Source organism: Tamandua tetradactyla, chromosome 3, assembly GCF_023851605.1.
Source record: "Tamandua tetradactyla isolate mTamTet1 chromosome 3, mTamTet1.pri, whole genome shotgun sequence".
NCBI lineage: Eukaryota > Metazoa > Chordata > Mammalia > Pilosa > Myrmecophagidae > Tamandua > Tamandua tetradactyla.
Genome location: NC_135329.1, coordinates 191,523,365 through 191,546,044, shown reverse-complemented (window position 1 = coordinate 191,546,044; position 22,680 = coordinate 191,523,365). Strand labels below are relative to the sequence as shown.

General features: G+C 39.7%; 1 protein-coding gene across 3 annotated transcripts in view; it reads right to left on the bottom strand.

Moving 5' to 3' along the window:
- XRCC5 (X-ray repair cross complementing 5) overlaps positions 1–14,053 on the bottom strand; it is a 110,945-nt gene extending 96,892 nt beyond the window's left edge. The window contains exons 1-6 of one of the 3 annotated variants that reach the window (XM_077155062.1): positions 13,953–14,040; positions 13,205–13,568; positions 9,839–9,952; positions 4,457–4,640; positions 3,551–3,599; positions 1,886–2,008 (exon numbers count right to left, since the gene is read on the bottom strand). In XM_077155062.1, coding sequence (XP_077011177.1) covers positions 1,886–2,008; positions 3,551–3,599; positions 4,457–4,640; positions 9,839–9,952; positions 13,205–13,384 — 650 coding nt within the window. In that variant the 5' untranslated portion in view covers positions 13,385–13,568; positions 13,953–14,040. Of the gene's footprint in view, positions 1–1,885; positions 2,009–3,550; positions 3,600–4,456; positions 4,641–9,838; positions 9,953–13,204 lie in introns of all 3 variants that reach the window. The other 2 variants (XM_077155061.1, XM_077155064.1) reach the window with 2 other exon arrangements.
- Positions 14,054–22,680: the final 8,627 nt, after the last annotated feature.

The window sequence follows — 22,680 nt, the reverse complement described above, 5'->3', positions numbered from 1 at the left end:
TGACTTGGTATAAATGGGAAGCGTATTGGCTTAATGACGAAATTATTGAAAGTGCAGATTTGCCCATGTTTTTAGAGAGGACTAGACCCAGGATTACAAATATCACAAGGATCACCTGATCCTTTTACTCTTTCTCCTTATCTCATCTTCACTTGTCTTTATGCTGGCTCTCTCTTTCAGACTGGCTTCTCCACGTTGCCTCTGAACACTTTCAAGTTCATATTTCCCCAACTACACTACTAAGAGTGAAACCATCTAGTCTCTAATTAAAAAAAATAAAAAACAGGAAAGGGCTCTGATCAACCCATATTGGGTCAGAAGTTCTACCACTTGGTCAATTAATTGTCTAGGGCTAGATCTCAAAGATAAAATTCATAAATTCAACATAGTATGCTGGAGGTTTGTAATACAGGAAGACCATTATCCAAGAAAAAAATATATATGGTCAAATAATAAGTAGAAGAAAAGGTTAGGTTCCCTTTTCAACACACATCATTATATTCTCAGAGGCAAAAAAGTAGCCTTTAAAATGACATTGACAGGGCGGACCATGGTGACTCAGTAGGTAGAGTTCTCGCCTGCCATGCTGGAGACCCAGGCTTAATTCTTGGTGCCAAAAAACAAACAAACAAACAAACACTGACAGAAGCGCAGTATGCTTCAACCATGTAAAGTCATCCTGAGATTATGAACAGAGAACAGAAGCTGAACTGGACTTCTAAAGTGCTGAGAAAACCTCAACTCAGTAAGAAGAGAAGTATCATTTAAAAAGCACTTAATTTCTCTGAAGTACCATCTTTGTATCAGTTTGATGGGTTATCCTGAACTATTTTTCTAAAGTCCTAGAGAAAGAAGATGCCTATCAGCAGTATTAAGAGGTATATACATGTAAGAGAGGTTTTAATCCCCACGGCAAGCATTTTGATGAAGACAAAGGCCTACCACTCTGAGCTGGAGCCTTTCTGGTAGAGCTCTCAATTTGAAAAACAAGTGTCCCCAGAAGACACTAATAATTTAATTTCTTATACCATCACTCTCCTTTCTTGAAAACTAGGATAAGAAATAGGTTTCAACTGTAGCAGGAAAGACTAGGTGGTGAAAAGAACTTTCTGTTAGTGATATACGATAAAATTAATGCCTGGAGGGGAAATTCAAGAGTTTGTTTTGGGGGGTGGGGGTAGCTCCCTAATAACCTGTGAAATACGTATTTTCCCCCTGAACTTATATATCCCATCTTTAAATACATGTATGCAAATTACATTTTATGTGTGTGTATATATATCCTATTTTGTTCCTAAAGTAATAAAATGACCTTAGATCTGAAAAGAGAGTTAACAGAGTTCCTGCCTGCCATGCCGGAGACCCAGGTTTGATTCCCGGTGCCTGCCCATGCAAAAAAAAAAAAAAAAAAAAAGAGAGACAGAGTTAAAAATAAACATTGTACATTTAAAATTATTCCCAAATTGACATTCCACCCCAACAACATGAACCATCTGGAGGACAGTGTCCTGTAGAGCTGTTTAAGAAAAGAAGCCATCTATCCATCTACTAAGTGTTTGAATAAAGTCCTCTATGCAAGCAGGAGATGAAGAGAACATCCTCAAAAGATTTATAATTCTTCATTTAAACAAACAGTCTGCTACTGAGCTGCTCTATTTTACTGTGACTTACATCTCTTTATCACCAAAACTCAGGACAGTTCCTGGGACACAGAGAATAACTGGTAAATGTTTTCTGAGTAGTCAGTCATCTGACAGAGTTCAACTCAGAACTGAAAGCAAAGACTTCTGTAAACCAAGCACTCTTAAGGGGTCCCACTCAATGCATTATATCCTCATTACAAAATCACAGGGTTTGTCTATAAACATTATTCTTATGATCTTACAAGAATTGTAGGGAAATTCCAGATTTCTTTAAGTTATAGATTATAATATCCAGCTGATCTTTGCTGAATGGGCTGCTGAGGTCAGTGAACACTTCAATATGTCTCTTGTCAAACTTCTTTCCTCTAAAAGAGAGAGTTATGACATTAGGAAATCATTCTCTTGAATTACTTTGTACAAATTCAAATGCACTTTGTCACTAAGCAGAGAGAGGCTAAGGAATAAATCTACATACAGTTAAAGACAGATTGTTGACGCTCAGTTAAGTTCCTATTAAACACATAAATGACCCTAACATAACTAATACTTTTTTAACATCTTGAACGAAATTTGTGAGCATTAAAACATATACTATATCCCTAATTTCCTAACTCTAACTTCACTGAAAATTGTGGTCACCATGACAAATAAAGATCCTTTTTCAGAAAACCTCCCCATGTGCTGATTTGAAAGGATTTATGTACCCTAGAAAAGCCACATTTTAATCCTCATCAATTTTGTGGGAGCAACGGTTTCTTCTAATCCCTATTCAGCACCACAGGCTGGAAACTTGATTAGGTTAGCTCCACAGAGATGTGACTCAATCAGTAGTGGGTATTAAGCTTGATTAGATGGAGACATGTCTCCACCCATTCTACGTGAGTCTTGATTAGTTTGCTGGAATCCTATAAAAGAAGTATTTTGGAGAAAGCTTCAGAACGCCAAAGAACCATGAAGCAAGTCCACCAGCTAGAGACTTTTGGAGACGAAGAAGGAAAACGCCTCCCAGGGATCTTCATGAAGCAAGAGGCCTGGCGAGAAAGCCAGCAGATGCTGCCATGTTTGCCATGTGCCCTTCTAGCTGAGTCAGAGACACTGAACATCTTCTTGAATGAGGTATCATCCCCTGGATGCCTTAGATTGGACATTTCTATAGACTTGTCTTAATTGGGACATTTTCTCGGCCTTGGAACTGTAAACCTTGCAACTTATTAAATTCCCCTTTTTAAAAGCCATCCATTTCTGGTATATTGCATTCTTATAGCTAGCAAACTAGAATACTCCCCATAGACAGAATGTAAACAAGGAACTCTGCAAGTAGACTACAATTTCAGCCTTGCAAGTGTTTACTTTCCAAATGGCTTGCTGATTCCATTCACAGGGCTAGAGGCAGGATTTTGCAGAGGCTGTGAAATATGATAATACATATTTGGGCCTGGTATTTTACTGCAGTTTCTTATAATTTTCCTATTAGGTAAGCAATCTGTATGTTTGCATATGCGTGTGTTTATATATTCAGAGACACATTTTCAAAGCAAGGTAATTAAAGAAGTTAGGAAACTTGCTCGAAGTTACTATAGATTTAATTTCAATTACATATGGATGCCATCTACTTAAAAACAAAATTCCTGGTAATTAGCATATGTGAAATAGGAAAGAACTTGAAATAATGCAAATGTTTATGCCTCCTAAAGAAATTCCCACCAAATACAATTCTTCCTTCCTATAAATTAAACTTTTAAAGAAACAGAAAGGTTGAACTGAACCACTGAATACTGCCAAATGTTTGATTAGCCGTGCAAGCACGCTGCCTGATTAACAATGGTTCACAAAGCGCAAAGAATACATGGATCCATACAGTTTTTGTAAAAAGCTCATTTTCAATTCTCTTCAGTTGAAACACTTACACAGTGTCATGTTGAATCACATCCATGCACACAATGAGTGCATCCAGGACTTGGCAAGTTAAGGGTAGAAGATATCACCAAAGATTCTCTTTATCCAAGAACATGTGATGTTTTCCCCCAGAAGTGCTGGAAATTGTGGACACTGGACTGACTATGTGATGATTTAAAGGTACTTGCCCAAGTGTCCTTCATTCAAAGTTTTATTTTACATACGCTACACATCAACATACACATTCTGACACATAAAACTAAGAAAAATAAAGTAAACCAAAATCTAATCTAATACATTCCATTCACTTAACAAAAAGTTATGATACCATTTTGCAATCTTAAGAACCCATTTTTTGGTGAACAGTATATTCTTAAGTATGAAGTGAGCTGCAAGGCAGCATTTGTAAGTCATTTCCACCACAGCAGCACCTCCCAGTGGTCAGGGATGGCATTATTGTTTAGAAAAATAAAAAGAATAACTCCTTACAATTAGGCGGCCTGCGGAAGAAACTGGAAATCTCACTTTGGATTATCAGTATTATTTTAGGCACAGAAGCACCTGCCATTTGGAAAAGAGTGGGGAATGCTAATGCTACATTTTCTAAAAATATCATTTTTCTATCTCTAAACATTTCTAACCATAACCATGTAGTCAAACACACAAATAGCCCCTAATATCTCCCCCTTTCTATGGTTCCTCATCTCTCATTATTCAGATCAGTAGTACAAAGAATGGGAAAGTGATTAAAGGGCCCCGTGCCCAGGCATCATACTTTGTCAATTTCACATTAAATCCTCAGAGTCAAAATGTCCATACACTCATAGCTGGGGCTCTGAAACAACCTCCCCAAATTGGGCTATGATTCCTCAGATTAAAGAAAATTTCTTAAGTCTTCTCTGGCTGAAAAAGGATACAGTCAGCTTGCTGAGAACCTGGCTGGATTTTGCTTTCAATGTCCATCAGCAAATCAAAATCTGGTAGCATCAGATGTCTATGAATTGTGATATTCTGATACTGATCCTCACTAGCAAGGGTATTCTCAGTGCCATCTGTACCAAACAGGACTAAAGCAATCTCATCCTTGCTCTCAGCAAATACCTAGAAAAGAATGGTAGAAAATTAAAAACCATATTAGTACAAACTACAAGCCATAAGATATCTAATCTTCAGGGAGCACGACAACCATACCTCCCTATGGAGGATCCCTAGGGCCGCTGTCAATAATAGTACATGAGCCTGATGGACAGTGACATTTCCTAGGTTCTAAAGCAGACGTCTCCATTGACTACAGCCCCATCCTTCATTTCAGTACAAGTTGGGGTAGAGAGATGAGGAGGGCAGTAATGGCTCTTGATGACTTCTAGCCGACTCAGATTCTAATTCTCAACGAAAACGTGAAAATTTGAAGTGATATTAGTCTACCTTTCTGGACTGACCAGCCAAGCTTTAAAATGTCCAGGGAATTAAAGACAAACAAACAAACAAAAAAACCAGTGCTGTTTCAGACTCTATGTCTCAGCTATTTCACTTACAGGTAGATATATCCTAGAGAAATTCTTGTACAAGTACACAGGGAGACACTGGACAAGAACATTCACTTCAGCACTGTTTATTACAGAGCACAACCAGAAATTATCAGTCAACAGGAGAATCCAAAATTATACTGTAGAATATTTATGCAATGGAATATCACACCCCAGCAGAAATGAACAAATTTGAGCAATATTTATCAATATATAAATATAAGGCTGAGAAAAAATAAGTTATGGAATTATATGTATAGAGCAATACCACTTATATACATTTTTGAAAGCTTCAAAAAATACCATATATTTATGAAGAATACTATGAGTAAATATACTTTTAAAAATATGTAATATGCATGACAATGATAACTACTAAAATTCTGAGCAAAGGAGGCCAGGAAAAGGGAGGAACAGGATTGGAAAGGGATACATGGGGGCTTCAAGCATACATGTAACATTTTCTTTTTAAGGAAAAAAAGAAAAAGAAATCAAACAAAAGTGGTAAAACATTAGGAGTGTATAGCACCAGGCAACAGGAAAACAATTTTCTATTTTATTATTCTTTATTTGTTCCTTTTACGAAATGTTTCATAAGAAAATGTAAAAACAAATAGTATCTGACATGACAGTCTCATTCCCACCTAAGTACTACCACTTTTTACATCAATGGAGTAAAATGCTGCATTGGGAGAGGATGAATCACAGTCATTCTTCATTTCTACTGGTCGGTTAATTTCCTAAGTCTGTTAACAACTACAACTACAACTGCAGCTGTATGGAAATCAAGGTCCCAGCCACTAGGGTTCAAACCTATCTAGCATACTAGTGGGGAAGGTCAACCAGAATCCTGCCTTATGGACAAGACTGCCTCTTAAGGGAAGGTACTCTTGCTTAAACAACAAAACCTCAGGGAGGGAAGGAAATTTTGAGTACACTATGGGACTTTCACTAGGTTTTGTCTCCCAGATTTCCATATTCACTCAAATTCTCACGGGAAAGGAAATGCCAAAAATGAAAATTGAATGCACTGTTTTTCATGAAGAGGGCAGGCCATGGTGGCTCAACAGGCAGAGTTCTTGCCTGCCATGCTGGAGACCTGGGTTCAATTCCCGGTGCCTGCCCATGCAGAAAAAAAAAAAAAGAAATGATTTTTATGAAGAAAGGGAGGAAGGGAGGGAGGAGGGAAACTGTATATATTAGGGCACAGTAGCACTACTTGAATATTGTCAACAAAAATTATTATAAGCGAGAATGGGGTTAGAATTATTTTTTCCAGTTTAATACCTCAAGGACTCCAAGTCATTGCTATTTGTAAAAAACTAGGATGACAGGTGGGAGGTAGTACTGCCCAGTGCAAATGACAATCGCCAAAAGAAACAGTAGACAGGTCCAGCAGGAGCCATAGTACCCAGTAAATAAAGAAGGACCTCATGAACTAGCATAAGTGGCAGTCATGCCAAGTGGAAGGGAAGCAATTATAATAATAGCTAACAAACTATAACAGCTAACACTATAAAGTGTTTACAAAATGTCAAGTACAGTTCTAAGAAGTTTAGCTATATTAATTCTTTTATTTCTGAAAACAACCCAATGAGATAGGTTCTTTTATTTTCTCTATTTACACATGGGAAATGGAGGTACCATGGTAGATAGTTTCCAAGATGGTCACCAGTCATTCTGTCTCTTCCTGTATATGCAGGATTCTCCATAAAACAAGAGGGGGTTTAATTCTCCTTCCTTGAATCTGAGCAGGCCTCAGTGACACCCTTGACCAACAGAAGTTAGGTTATAAGAAGTCATGCAGAGGGGCGGGCCGCGGTGGCTCAGCGGGCAAGAGTGCTTGCCTGCCGTGCCGGAGGACCTCGGTTCGATTCCCGGCCCCAGCCCATGTAAAAAAACAAACAAACAAACAAAATATAATAAAACAAGAAAATGTTTAAAGATGTTTCCCTTTCTTCCTTCCATCCTTCCTTCCTTCTCTGTCTTTCCTTCCCTTCCTTCCTCTCTCTTTAAAAAAAAAATAAAAAAAAAAAAAAAAAAAAAGAAGTCATGCAGAGTCTCTTAGAATGCTCACTTTTGGGACACTTCCTCTCAGAACCAAATGCCACATTCTAAGAATTGCAAACTACCTGGACAGGCCATATGTAGGTACCATGATGGACAGTCCCAAATGAGCTCCCAGCCAAAAGAAGGCATCAACAACCACACGAGTGAGCTACCTTGGATACCCAGCCCAGTTGAGTCTTCAGATGACCCCAGCCATAGCCACCATCTGAGTGTAACCTCATAACGGGCCCTGAACAAGAATCACCCAGTTGAGTCTTGTCACCCACAGAACCATGAGAGAGAATTCTCGCTGTTGTTTTAAGATAGTAAGTTTTATCTAAGTAGAAACAGAATTGGAATAGGCACAAAGAAGTTGAATGGCTTGTTTAAGGTAAAGAGATTGGTAAACATGGCAGAGCAGAGATTCAAAACCCAGGCTTTCTGTCTTCAGAGATTGCACTTTTAAACATTACTTTATACTGTCTCTTGTTTCTGATAAAAACTATAATGTCCAGTGAAGAGGCCAGAATGTGGAAAGAAAAAAAAAATAATAAAAACACTAGCGGTAGCTGGACTTACATGCAAGTACAAGTAAGAAAATCCCCAGATTCCCAAATACACTGAGGCTGATCGTTATAGGAGGTTGGTATCTTACATTAGTAGACGGAGGCAACAAACAGTTAAAACGTAGGTTACAAAAGGGAGTGATGTTCATTTGGTGCAAAATTTATATTTTGGTTAGTGTATTTCCTAATCTAACTTGTATGGTCAGTTTAGTTGAAGACCATAAGTACATGGAATCTTGAACAGGGCATGAGACTTTGTTGGTGTGTCCAGGCTAGTATAATGCCCTGATATATCCAGAATAATTTGGGCAGTGAATAAAGAAGTACTTGCAAGGTCCCCCTGAAGTACTGGGGAGAAAGGAGGAAATACTTAACTTCTCTATCTGGAGAATTTCTAATATTCTCGCAAGCAGCGGAGACAACCAAATCAACAGGCTGAGTGCTTGATCTTGGGGTTCACCCTTATAGAACTTATTCCTGCAAAGGATAAGCTAAGCCTACTTAAAATTAGGCCTAAGAGTCACCCCCAGAGAACCTCTTTTGTTGCTCAGATGTAACTGGTCACATGGCAAGTGAACTCACTGCCCTCCCCCACTATGTGGGACATGACTCCCAAGGGTGTAAATCTCCCTGACAACATGGGACAGAACTCCAGGAATGAGCCAGGTCCTGGCATCAAGGAATTGAGAAAGCCTTCTTGACCAAAACGGGGAGGAGATGTATGAGACAAAATAAAGTTTCAGTGGCTGAGAGATTTCAAACAGGCACAAGAGGTTATCCTGGAAGTTATTCTTATGCATTATATAGACATCCCTTTTTAATTTATGGTGTATTGGAGTGGCTAGAGGGAAGTACCTGGAACTGTTGAGTTGTGTTCCAGTAGCCTTAATTCTTGAAGATGATTGTATAATGCTATAGCTTTTACAATGTGACTGTGTGATTGTGAAATCCTTGTGTCTGATGCTCCTTTTATCTAGGGTAAGGACAGATGAGTAAAAAATATGAATAAAAAAATAAATAATAGGGGGAAAGAAGTTAAAATAAATTGAGTAGATGGAAATACTAGTGGTCAATCAGAGGGAGGGATAAGGGGTATGGTATGTATGAGTTTTTCCTTTTTATTTCTTTTTCTGGAGTGATACAAATGTTCTAAAAAATGATCATGGTAATAAATACACAACTATGTGATGATATTGTGAATCACTGATTGCACACCATGTATGGAATGTTTGTATAATAAGACTTATCAATAAAAATAAAAAATAAATGTTGGTTACAAGCTCAAGGCCATTTTGAATTTTTTTTTTTTAGAGAGGGAGAGGGCAGTGAGTTTGCTTCTCATGTTGGCTGAGAGAGAGAGGCCACACTTGAGCAACAAAAGAGGTTCTCTCGGGAGTGACTCTTAGGCATAATTTTAAGTAGGCTTAGCAAAGGATAAGTTTTATATGAACAAACCCCCAGATTGGGGCTTCAGTTTTCCCCACTGCTTAAGAGAATATCAAGAATCCTCCACTTGGGGAAGCTGAATTTTCCCCCTTTCTCATTGTTCCCCCCAAAGGGACTTTGCAAATACTTTTTTATTCACTGTTCAAATCACTCTGGGATTTATCGGGGCATCACTCTGAACAAAACTACAAAATCTCATGCCCTTACTCATGGTTCCATGTACTATGGTGTTGAATTAAACTGTCCACGTAAGTTATATTAGGAAATGAATGAGTCAAAATATAAAATTTTGTACCAAATAAACATTTTTTGCTTTAGTCTCACACATAAGTTGAAGTTTTAAAATATTAATTACCGTCGATTTTCAACACCCTGTAGTGCTGACATTCCTTTATTCTTGCTCATGCAAAAACATTTTTAAATTTGTACATTTAGTCACTATCATTATACACTCTAGGCTTTCCTAGATTATACCATCTCAGTCTTTATCTTCTAGCTTTCCTTCTGATTTCATTTGTGCCCCCAGTCCTCCTTCCTCTATCATTCTCAAATTCAGCTTCACTCAGTGTTCTAACATTATTGTATTACAGTTAGGAACTATTGTGCTATCCATTTCTGAATTTTTACAATCAGTCCTGATGCACAATCTGTATCCCTTCAGCTTCAATTACCCAATATCTACCCTATAGAAATAGGCCAATCTGAAATTTACCTGTTGCTGTACAAACATGGTCACCACCTTCTTTGCTTGTTCAAATGGGGATTCTTCACCAGGAAAAGAGTTACTCATGGAAAAGCCCACATCCACACATAGCACAACAGCTGCCTAGAAACAAAGTCCCAAAGAATGTTGAAGAAAAGGTTAACAACAGTTATAGGAATGACAGAGGAGAGATTTGTTCATTGCTTATTTCACGCACAGAAACTGTACTAATATTTGGGGAAGAGGTGGAAGAGGGATGGGGAGTGTTCTATCCAGAAAATATATGTAAGACACAAATTTTCATTATGGAGAACACTTAAAATAGTCCTGATGCTTTCTAAAAGCTAGAAAGTACCAGCCAGGATAGAAGCATGTTCCAGGTGGCTGCTGTTTCTTTGGCCTGAGCCCCAGAAAAAAGCCATGGTGAGCAGATATGAATCCAACCTGCAGGCTAAAGTTAAGTTCAGGCCGGCTGAGCCTAACATACATCAGGCAAACTGGAGTTGATCTGCAAACCCATAAACACAAGTATAAAAAGCCACTGGTTTAGGACATAGCTTACAATGAAGCACTATTGTGGCAATAGTTGAATACTACAATCTGGACAGGCTAAAATGATGCATCTCAGCAATCTGAATCAGTCTGTAAATTGGGGATCTAAAATGAAGGATAAAACACCAAATCTACTCTAGTGGGGGACACAGACATAAAAACAAATAATTCCTGGATAATGTTTTATGACAGCGGTTTGCACAAAGAATTAAGTGAGCACACAGGAGGGGTAGAGAAGGATGATTAAAGAGACAGAAAACCTACCCATAACTGGGGGTGAGGGGTAGAGTAGAATGATTAAAGAGACAGAAAAGCCTGCCTAGAAACGATCCTTGGCTGAGTACTAAAGGATGAGTGGGTATCAGTCATATTAACAAAGGAGTTTCAGGTAGAGAGAACCACATAAGCAAAGATAGCAAGTTATTAGATAGCAATCATGTATGTGGGGAACTAAAAAAATAAGGGAAACATAAACTAAAAATAATAGACATACATACAAAGCTCTGTATTTGCCATGCAAAATTTAACTGAATAAACATAAGTTGTAGGAGACCTGAACTAACAGCAACTTACAATTATGGGATGGATTATAAAATGAGTCAACAGAATAGTACATGGCTAAAACAATATGCTGCTTACCCCTACCTAACTCCCATTCCCCAAAATATCTTAGATTGTATTAACAATATAGTGAATTCAATAAAGAAAAAGCAGAGTCTTATGGTGAAAAAAGATTGGACTAGCAATCTAGAGATGTGAGATCTAGTCCCAGCTCTTCTACCAACCAACTCTGAGCCTCTCTGTTAATAGATAGAGGCAGGAGGCAGTTACTGAACTAAATGAGTCTAAGGTTTTTTCCAGAGCTAACATTCTTTGACTCTGAATGAGTCTCATCTATGTTTTATATCGGTCAGAACACGTCTGATAGGCTGTTAGTAGTTCTGAGCATCATATTGTATGAAAGGTTAGGGATAGATCTGAGAACATGTGATATGAAGAACAGTTAGAAAAAACTGGATATTTGAGCCAGATGAGAAGATTTAGGGAACATGATAGTTATCGCCAAACATTTGACAATTGTGTTATAAAAGGTTTGTAGAAGAGATAATAGGATCAACAGATATAAGTTACAGGGACCCAATATAATGGGGGAAATGAACATTTAGAAGTAATCAATAAAGGAACTACTGTTTTCTAAAGCAGTGATCTCCTGATCCTACAAGCATTTTGAAAAGCCTGGATGAGCTCCTATCAGGCAAGTTACAGATGATTTCTAGATCTGGTTATGACTCAAGAGTCCAGGCAACACATGAAAAAGAAAGACAATTATTTAAGTTTTTCCCTATTTTACAAAGAATTGAGCAAAATGCACTAATATTAAGAGATTTCCAGTATAAAGGCATTTATTTGGACAAAATGGTAGTAAGCTAAAAAAATTACTTTAAGAGCAATAAAATTCATATCGCAGATGGGCAATGACCTGAGCATAAGAACCTAAAAAAAAATTAAAAGCACAAAATATGGCTGCATTTATTTTTATACATTTATAAAAGCTACTTTTAAAGCAGAAAACAATAAGCCAGGGACCAAAAGTCTTTTGCCAGGTATTGCATCCAAAATAACAGCATCAAAGGGTTTCACAATATAGAACTTCTTATCTGGAAGCAAAATGGGCTACATAATAACTTGAGTTCCTTTCTGGCAAAGGTAAGAAAACCTGCGTAGTATAGCAACTCTTTTGTCTATATTGCAGCAATTGATACAGGCTGTTAGAATTTTGCATCAAGTCCATCTGCCATAAACAGTTCCTCTATTAGAGCTACAAAGTTATCAGCAGCTAAACGAGGAGAAACAAAAGCGTGAGCAACATCATTATGAGTCCAGAATAGGTTTAATCAATATGAGGAGGAAAAGGATCAGTTCCTCGAATTCCTTATTCCCGGCCCCACCCTGTTTCACACGTTGCAGGTGCCTCGAAAAACACCTAGCCTACAGTAGGCATTCAATAAATGTGCTGAATGCATGAAACTTCTGGAACCAAACCTCCCTCTAGTGATCCCTCAGAGACTACTACCACTTTCTGTCTATACTGAAAAAATCATTTTTAAATTCACCGTAACTTCTGTATTTATCTGGGACACCTAGGGTCACTGATTCCTAGCAAAACAGATTCTACAGGGCTCCGCAACCAAACATGTCGGGTTCAAATCTTGGTTCCACAATTTATGAACCATGTGACCTTGGTCTAATCACTACACTTCTCTATGGCTTAGTTTTCAGACATGTAAATTGGGGAGAACTGTTTTCACCTCCAAAGGTAGCAGTAAGGTTAAATGAGATAGGAATGAAATGTGCCTCACACAGAGTTAGCTTTTGGTAAATGCGAGACAAATTATTATAGAAGCGGCAATATTATGCTGTGCATTTCAAGCGCTACTACTCAGAATTCCACCCTAAAATGTTGCAAAAGCCTGTGCGATAAACTAGCTTCCATTCTCATACAGATTAAACGCACACACACGCACAAAGCAGGCTTAAGAGTAATGGAGACGGTGGGGTTAGGGGCCAGGAGAGAAATTACCAGTAGAGGAAGGAGAGTTGGGGAAGGAAAAGGGATGAGGAAGGGGTGGAAAGGGAAGTGGGAAAGGCAGAGGAGGGGGTGGAGAGTGGGCGAGGCTCAAATCCAAGTGTTCCGACTTTAAATCTGCCGCATCTTTTCTCTTAAAATTACTGTCATGGCCCTCCCCCACACTTCCTCTTTCAAGTTTCCCTTCTTGGAATCCCTAGCGTGGGGAAAGCCCAAACCCGCGTCCTTCTCTCTACCTTATTCCCCAACCGTGCCATTTTGGGGGTCCGCAGGCGCTCTGGTCCCCTCTTCCGAGAGGGAACCTGCAGTGCCGAATCTCGGTTCCGGCTGACTCGGAACCCGACCACAGTCGAAAGAGGCCACTTCCCGCCGAGCCTGGAAGGGGCGGGGAGACCGCGCGCCGAAGCTCTGAGCATGCGCAGATTCCCTTTTTCCGGCCCTGGGAAGGTTATCGACGTCTTCGCGCTGTTTTTGTCGCTGTCAGTTACTTCTTGGGAAGATTCGCTTCCCGTTGTCCCCGTTGAGTGTAACTCCTACAGTCGAGTTAGGATTAACTGAGTATGATTCCAAAAAGTCAATATCTCAAAGTCTCGGTTTCTTCTGTAAAATAGACGTTAAAGAAAGAAAGACTTAGAACCAATTCAAGGAAGAGTAGGTGTTTTCTAGGCAGACAAAGCTGGGAAGGGCCTTCTTTCCAGAGGAAATGAGCTGTATAAGTGCTTGAAGGCCTTAAAAAGGCATCTTCCAAAAGTTTGGAGTGGCTCTGGCTTGGAAGCGGTAAGTGAGGATTAATTCAGAACACTAGGGAGATTTTTTTTATTAAGCAGCTGTCACTCCCAGTGCCTGACATTCACCATCCCCTTCCTGAGGAAGGCAGACTTAAACTGTGCTTTGCACAGAAACATTTACCAAATGTACTGGTCAGGGCTGCTGTGGCAAAGTACCACAGACTACTTGGCTTTAACGAGCAATTTATCGTCTCACAGTTCTGGTTGCTGAAAGTCCAAAATCAAGGTTTTGGCAAGACCATCCTTCCTCTTAAGGGGGAGAAAACTTTCCATGCCTGGCTTCTGGTGGGGGGGGTGGTGGCAATTCATGGTGTTCCTTGGGTTGTGACTTCATAACTTCGTCTCTGTCACGTGGCCAGCTCCTTCTCTCTTTCTGTTTCCAGCTCTCTTATCACGAATTTCCTTATTCTGAGGACACCAGTCGTATTGGCCTCATCTTTAATAACATTTTCAAAGAACCTTTTTGCCCCATACCCCTGTGGTGACATGTCATTAACAAATTCCTTATAGTTGAGTATTAAGCCAGTCATATAAAGTTATGGGTTGGGATTGGTGTTAAATATGTGTTTACTTTAGGATAAATGAAAAGGACAAGATTTGTGAGATAAATGTTTGAAGGCCAATTATTATCAGTTAATATTTCCAAGGTCCAGAATACATTAAACCTAATTTACTAGACCGGGGGATTTTCAACATGGTATAATTATTTGCTCAAAGCAAATGTGAAAATTTTAGTCAACCTTCCAAATTTTTTCGCCATGTATGAAATTAGTACTTAAAAATAATACATAGAAGGATTAATTGGAAATAAGAGTGTTTGAAATAAAATTTCGACCACTTTGCATAAACTTTTCTCACTTGACATTTTAGCTACATAACATGTAACTCGAGTACAGCATCAAGCTTTAACAAATACTTAAAGACAGAAAACTGATTGTCAATAAGATACTAAAAGGCTCATTTTAATATTTGTTTTAGATGTTTTAAATAGTTGCAATGGCTAAAAAATGACAATTTGAAATGTTGCTTTTAGTACAGTTTTGCCTTTTAAATTCTCCACATTTTGTAACTTGTTTTATTTCTTTGGATGTAAAGTGTTTTTGCTTAGTATTGTGATATTGCATATGTTTTGTCCCACTTGTATAGTAATGTTTCAGTCCATCATCCAGCTTTGGCTGCTGAAATATTCAGCTGTGAAGACTTGCCTTTGTTTCTGTTGGACTGTTTTTTCAGTTCTGTACTGAGTATCTTAAATACTGTAGAAGATGTCTCTTCTTTTGAAGCTGTTTTGTAATATATATAAGGACTGGAATTGTACTTTTAAAGAAAAGCATTCAAGTACAATATTCTATCTGTGTTTTCACCAAAGTGCTGTTTAGTAATTGAAATTTTAAAATATCTAATGCCATTTTAATAAAGTGACCAAAATGTGTTGTGCTCTTTTATTGCATTTTCACAGCTTTGAAAATATGTGCATGGCAAATGTATAGCTTTTGATGCGCTATTTAATGCTAGTTCTTTTGCACAATTGGTTATTGCATTAGTTAGGGTTCTCTAGTGTTGCAGTTGTTTACCGCAGCAAGGCTCAAAGTACCAAGAAATGAAATGAAAGAAAGACTGGGATCAGGGGTCCTGCAGACATCCATCAACAGGCAAGTTTATTCTCAGATAGCAACAGGTTATATAGGGCTACAGATAGGTGACTAGGAACAAGTATACAATGTAGAAAGCAGGCTTCCTGGTGGCACAGTTAGTTTGCTGCTTTGAAATAGACAGAAAGAACACCCAGCTATGTTCCAGGACATTCTCTTCCTCTCAAGCTATCAAAACAAACAGTCTTTCCTAATCTAGGGCTGCAATCACAGCACTTCCTTCTCCTAGAAGCCGCCACAGCATTTCTAGGTCATGGTTAACATTAACTCCTACATTCTTAGCTATACCTGTTCTCTCTTTATTATTGTAAAATCAGATACATATTTATATGCCCCAGACAAAATTTAAAAAACAATTACTTATCCATCCCGAAAAACCATTTCCTTCAAAGGTGGCATCTTGAGAGGTTATATAGATAATACTTACTCTGAAAGTAAAAGAGGTCGTTTATTCCACTAAAAACTTATGTTATTACCCACCTTATTTCACCAGACTTAGTCTCAAATAACTTGGTTATCTTCAAATCAAATCTAACCTTAGAGGATAAAAATTTTCCCATCTTTTTTTTTTTCTTTAAGTTTATATAATTTGGGCAAATCCCAAAGTAGTGTCTAAGCTTCAGCAATGCTTTCATTTATGCAACATTTTATATATTATATGGGAGTGATAAAAGTTAAAACTCCAAAATAAAAAGCAAAAGTATTTATTTAATCCTCACTTAATATTGCTGGGTGGGATCTTTTTTAATGTTTCTATGGAGATGTGACTCACCCAATTGTGGGTGGTAACTTTTGATTAGATAGTTTCAATGTAGATGTGTCCACACCCATTCAAGGTGGGGTTGCCTAACTGGAGCCCTTAAAGAGAGAAACATTTTGGAAAAAACTTTAGCCCCAAGAAAGCCTGCACAGCCAGAGATCTTTGGAGATGCAGAAAGAGAACACCTCAGGGGAATTCTTATGAAATGAGAAGCCAGGAGGGAAAGCTAGCAGACATCACCTTGTGCCTTTTCAGATGACAGAGGTATTCTGGACCCATCAGCCTTTCTTGAATTAAGGTATCTTTCCCTTGGTGCCTTAGTTTGGACATTTTCATGGCCTTAAAAACTGTAAGCTTGCAACTTAATAAATTCTCCCTTTTTAAAGCTGTTCTGTTTCTGGTATATCACATTCTGGCAGCTTACAAATTAAAACAATCCATGACACCAAATAATTTATGAACTGACAGTTGATTGGACAAAGGCTGTAGCAACCTGCAGTGTCCACTAACTTCTGCCGAAACTGGGACAGTCAAGTCCAATCAGATTCTCTCCCTCCTGGAATTTGAACTGGGAAAAGTGGGAACTGGGAAGCTGAACTAATGCATGAAGAAACAGTGAGCAGGGAGGGGCCTTGATCGATCCTGAGGGAGCCAAAGTTATATAATAAACTAAAGGTGGGAGAGTCTGACATTTTCAGACTGTGTTCATAGAGCCCAGGAAGTTCTTCAAGCTTTTGATCCATACTGGGGTCCTTTTTAAGCTGATATGTTATTGTGTTTTAATATATTTTAATATGACTGGTAATTAGAATTACTTGAGACTCTCCATGGTGAAAGAAATTTATGCTTTTTGTCCATGATTTCATGTTTCTTTCTCTTTTCTCTCCTCTTTTCGTCTCTCCCACCTTCCATCTCCCCACCCCTCACCGCCCCGACCACCCGACCCTCTTTCTCACACCTACACTCCCTCTAGAACAGATCTGTTTCCTGGGTGAAATAGAGATTCTAGTAGCTGTACTTGTTTGCATCTCAGCCCTCTTTATGGGTATCCTTAAAACCATCCTCTTCCAGGCAGCTGGGCATCCATGATTCTGACAACAGATATGAATTTTAAGCACTGCTTCCTCTGGCAAAAGTCCTCCATTAATCAGGCATGAACGGGACAAACAGTATTGATGTGACCGTGTATATGACCACTCCCTTCCTTCTCCCCCAAAAAGGACTCTGGCTTTGTTAGATTCATTTCTTCTGTCAGTTCAAGGTCCTTCAAATTTGTATGATACGGAATTGGGTGGAAAGGCGGAGGGATAGAAGGGATAGAAGAGGTTGAGACACTATGCTGGATCATGGGAGCCACTGTAGCGTATGAGGGAAATGGACAGGCTAGGAAAAGGGAAATAATGGCCCATAACTTTGGTGGCTCCCAATAAGCCAGGCCTACCAACATTCACACCCTTATGCAGCCCCTTTCTCTTGAATCTGGGCTGGCCTTGTGACCTGCTTTAACAAATAAAATGGGGCAGAAGTGACACTAGGTTAGTTCCAGACCTAAGACTTCAGAATGCCTGGGAGATCTGACATTTGCACTCTGGGAAAAGCCAGCCACTATGTACAAAGTCAACTACTGTAAGACCACCGTGTGGGGAAAGTCCAACTTAGCTACATGGAGAAGGCACATGGAGCGCTGAGCATCAACTGCCCCAGGGGCACACCTAGATGACAGCCAGCACCAATGTGGCAGTTACGCCTGTGAGGCTATCTTGGGAGCAGATCTTCCAGCCCCCCAGTCCCACCCCAGTTCAGTCATCCAGCGTTAGAGACACTGAGTAGAGCGAAGTTGTCTCCACAGACCTCTGCCAAAATTGCAAAATTGTGGGTAAATATATCAAATGGTTGTTCATTTAAGGCACTAAATGTGAGGGTAGTTTGTTACCCAACATTTGATAACTGGAACAAAGAAGCTTTTAAAAAGTATTGCTTGGCTGTCACCATCTTAGGCTTCAGCGTGCCTGCATAGGGCCTTGCAATAAAGCTCCTATGATCCAGTTTTGGTCTCTTCTCCTCCTTCCCAGTCTAAAAACCTGGGACTGGGAACGGAGATGAACCATCCATAGGAGGGGATGGAACCCACTTCCCTGACTTCAGCACCGACACCAGCGAATCATCTTGGGGTAAGAAGAAAATGCCCTCCTCTTCTCTATCCAGCAATCTCTTTCTCCATTGTCTAGGACAACACATCTCAAAATCCCAGCACTGGGGGAGAGCTGCCTTTGCTGGGGGTCTAAGGACCCTAAGTGTGAGTGAGATGGTGGGACACCTCAGTCCACTCCTCCACATACTCAATGGAGCTTGGAGACTCTCAAGGGGAACACCCTCTTTACTGTTTCTAAGTTATCTAAGAGTGAGTGTTTATCCTGACTTTGTCCACTATCATGGTAAATGGAAGGTCCTTAATCTTGCTGCTCATTTAATTAATTTTACCACCTCACCACAGTACAAATTAGATAATGGGTCAGTTTGACCAGAAAACGGAACCCTTGAACCACAAATTCTTCTAGATCTTTTTTTTAAATTTATTAATTAAAAAATAAAGAAACAAAATACAACAACATACATAATCAGTAATTCACAATATCATCACTTAGTTGCATATTCATCGTTTCTTAGAACATTTGCATTAATTCAGAAAAAGAAATAAAAAGACAATAGAAAAAGAAATAAAACACAGGAAAGAAAAAAAAAAGATTATACCTACCATACCCCTTACCCCTCACTTTCATTGATCACAAGCATTTCAAACTAAATTTATTTTAGCATTTGTTCCCCCTATTGTTTATTTTTATTCCATATGTTCTACTCCTTTGTTGACAAGGTAGATAAAAGGAGCATCAGACAAAAGGTTTTCACAATCACAGAGTCACACTGTGACAGCTGTATCATTATTCAGACAAAAGGTTTTCACAATCACACAGTCACACTGTGACAGCTGTATCATTATTCAATCATCCTTAAGAAACATGGCTACTGGAACACAGCTCTACATTTTCAGAAAGTTCCCTCCAGCCTCTCCATTACATCTTGAATAACAAGATGATACCTACTTGATGCGTAAGAATAACCTCCAGGATAACCTCTCAACTCTGTTTGGAATCTCTCAGCCATTGACACTTTGTCTCATTTCCCTCTTCCCCCTTTTGGTGGAGAAGGTTTTCTCAATCCCTTGATGCTCAGTTTCAGCTCATTCTAGGGTTTTTCTCAATCCTTTCATGCTGAGTCTCCGCTCATTCCAAGATCTCTGTCCCATGTTGCCAAGAAGGTCCACACCCCTGGGAGTCATGGCCCGCGTAGAGAGGGGTAGGGTGGTGAGACTGCTTGTTGTGTTGGCTGGAGAGAGAGGCCACATCTGAGCAACAAAAGAGGCTCTCTTGGGGGTGACTCTTAGGCCTAAATTTTAAGTAGACTTGACCTATCCTTTGTGGGGTGAAGTTTCATATGAACAAACCCCAAGACTGGGGGCTCAGCCTATAGCTTTGGTTGTCCACACTGCTTGTGAGAATATCAAGAATTCAACCTGGGGAAGTTGAATTTCTCCCCGTTCTCACCACTCCCCGAAGAGGGTTTTGCAGATACTTTTCCACTCATTGATCAAATCACTCTGGGATTCATTGGGGCATCACTCTGGACACACCAGCAAAATCTCATGTCCTACCTGAGATTACAAGTACTTATGGCATTCAATCAAACTATCTACATAAGTTATATTAGGAAATGCACTAGTCAAAATATAAATTTTGTACCAAATAAACATGTTTTGCTTTAGTCTCACACAGAAGGTAGGGACATTTTAAAATATTAATTACCATCTATTTTCAGTACCCTGCAATAAGGACATTCCTTTGTTCTTCCTCATGCCAAAACATTTTTAAAATTGTACCTCGTACATTTCACTATTATTATACACTCTAGGCATTCCTAGATTATACCATCTCAATCTTTAACATCTATCTTTCTTTCTGATTTCATTTATGTCCCCAGCCCTCCTCCCTCTATCATTCTCACATACAGCTTCATTCAATGTTTTAACATAATTGTATTACGGTTAGGTAGTATTGTGCTGTCCATTTCTGAGTTTTTGTATCCAGTTCTGTTGCACAGTCTGTATCCCTTCAGCTCCAATTACCCAATATCTTACCCTATTTCTATCTCCTGATGGTCTCTGTTACCAACGAAATATTCCAAGGTTATTCACTAATGTCAGTTCATATCAATGAGACCATACAGTATTTGTCCTTTAGTTTTTGGCTAGTCTCACTCAGCATAATGTTCTCAAGGTCCATCCATGTTGTTACATACTTCATAAGTTTATTCTGTCTTAAAGCTGCATAATATTCCATTGTATGTATATACCACAGTTTGTTTAGCCACTCGTCTGTTGATGGACATTTTGGCTGTTTCCATCTCTTTGCAATTGTAAATAATGCTGCTATAAACATTGGTGTGCAAATGTCCATTTATGTCTTTGCCCTTATATCGTCTGAGTAGATACCTAGCAATGGTACTGCTGGGTCGTATGGCAATTCTATATTCAGCTTTTTTTTTGAGGAACCACCAAAGTGCCTTCCACAGCGGTTGCACCATTTGACATTCCCACCAACAGTGAATAAGTGTGCCTCTTTCTCCACATCCCCTCCAGCACTTGTGATTTTCTGTTTTGTTGATAATGGCCATTCTGGTGGGTGTGAGATGATATCTCATTGTGGTTTTGATTTGCATTTCTCTAATGGCCAGGGACATTGAGCAGCTCTTCATGTGCCTTTTGGCTCTTCTATATCTTGAAAATTACTGTCAGCATCTTGGCAAGTAGAGTGAAGTCCCATATATTCAGGCCTTCTTTGGCTTGCACAGGTGCCCCTGTCTCTGTCAAACTTGTTCTGCTTATCAAATCCTTCTTCTCCATTCCCCTTTCCAGAAACTATTACCAAACACAATGCTCCCGCTCCTCCCCCTCCTGAGTCTTCCTTTGATCCCATAGTAGACTTTTTACTTATGTCCTTTTTCTTCCTCTCTATGTAGCCCCTCCCAGTTGAGCTTCAGCTGCTGCTGGAGCACAGCCAGAAGATAACTCCCCGGTCTCCTCACTCCATCTCCATACTCCAACACAGAGTGGAGTCTCGACCTTCCTCTAACCCTTCTGCTTCTCCTTCTTCTCCCTACACAACCCCTCTGAGCCAAGCCAAAACCACTGCTGAACCGCCGTCAGTAAACAACCCTGCCCCATTTTCCAGCTCCACCTCAAATTTCACCCTTCTTTTCCTTCCCTGCAGAGGACACAGGCCATCCAACCCCAAACTCTCACTCCCTTGTGACAGGGGTCCAGGCCCGAAGGACTTATCCATGTCCATGTTCTCCTTTCCCTTTCTGACCTTTCTTAAATCAAACAATGTCTAGGTTCATAGTCTACTAACCCCACCCAATTTAAAAAAAAATTCCAGTACCTTACTGTGTCCCATGACTTCTCCTGGCTAGATCCCAATGTCATTCTCTCCACTGGCCTCACTCCCAATGAGAAGGAACGAATGTAGCTAGCAGCCCAAGCTCATGCAAGTACCTGAAATAGGCAGGACTCCACTAACAGGCCTGTGGAAGCCGCTGCAGTGCCCACAGAGAATCCAATTGGAGTTATCAGGATGGGGAACCTGGCTGACAGCCTCACAACCTTATGATAACTTGCCTCTTTGCAGGACTATAGGCAACTGCACACAAAGCAGTTAATTATGAAAAATTAAAATTAAAAAATTAAAAATTAAATTTCTCAAAAATTTCATGAAAATCTGCCAACCTTTCCAGCTGGACTCAGAGACCCCCTGGAATGCTATACTAATCTCAGCCCAGGCTCCCTTGAAGGCACTTTACTCCTCCGTATGCATTTTATTTCCCAATCAGCTTCCGACATTCACCTGTAACTTCAAAACTCAGAAGCAGAACCCCACAAACTGCACAAAGTGACCTAGTTAATCTAGCCTTTAAAGTCTTTGACAATAGAGACCTAGGAAAATCCCAGCAGAAAAAACTGAAGAGGAACCCAAAGCTGAATCCTGCACCCAGGCAGGACATTACTAACAGGCCTGTGGGAGCTCCCACAATGAGAGAATCCTGAGGCTCTCTTAAGCCAAGAGGAAAAAACCCACTGGAAACTTGTTTTAAATGTGGACAGTCTGGGCACTGGGTCAGACAATGCCCAAATCCAAGACCCCCCACTGGGGCCCTACCTGCTCTGCAAGCAGGAGGGTCATTGGAAGTCTGACTGCCACTGGGCCCCTCAAGTCATGGGGACATCAGTACCAACTTGGGTAAGACCCCCAACGTTGACTTTTCAGAACTGGGACTGGTGGCAGCAGACTGAAGTTGTCCAGTAACAGCAAAAGGCCCCACAATGATCACTCATGCAGAACCTCAGGCAACTCTCTTAGTAGTAGGTAAGCCAATTTCATTTCTTATAGTTACAGGGGCCA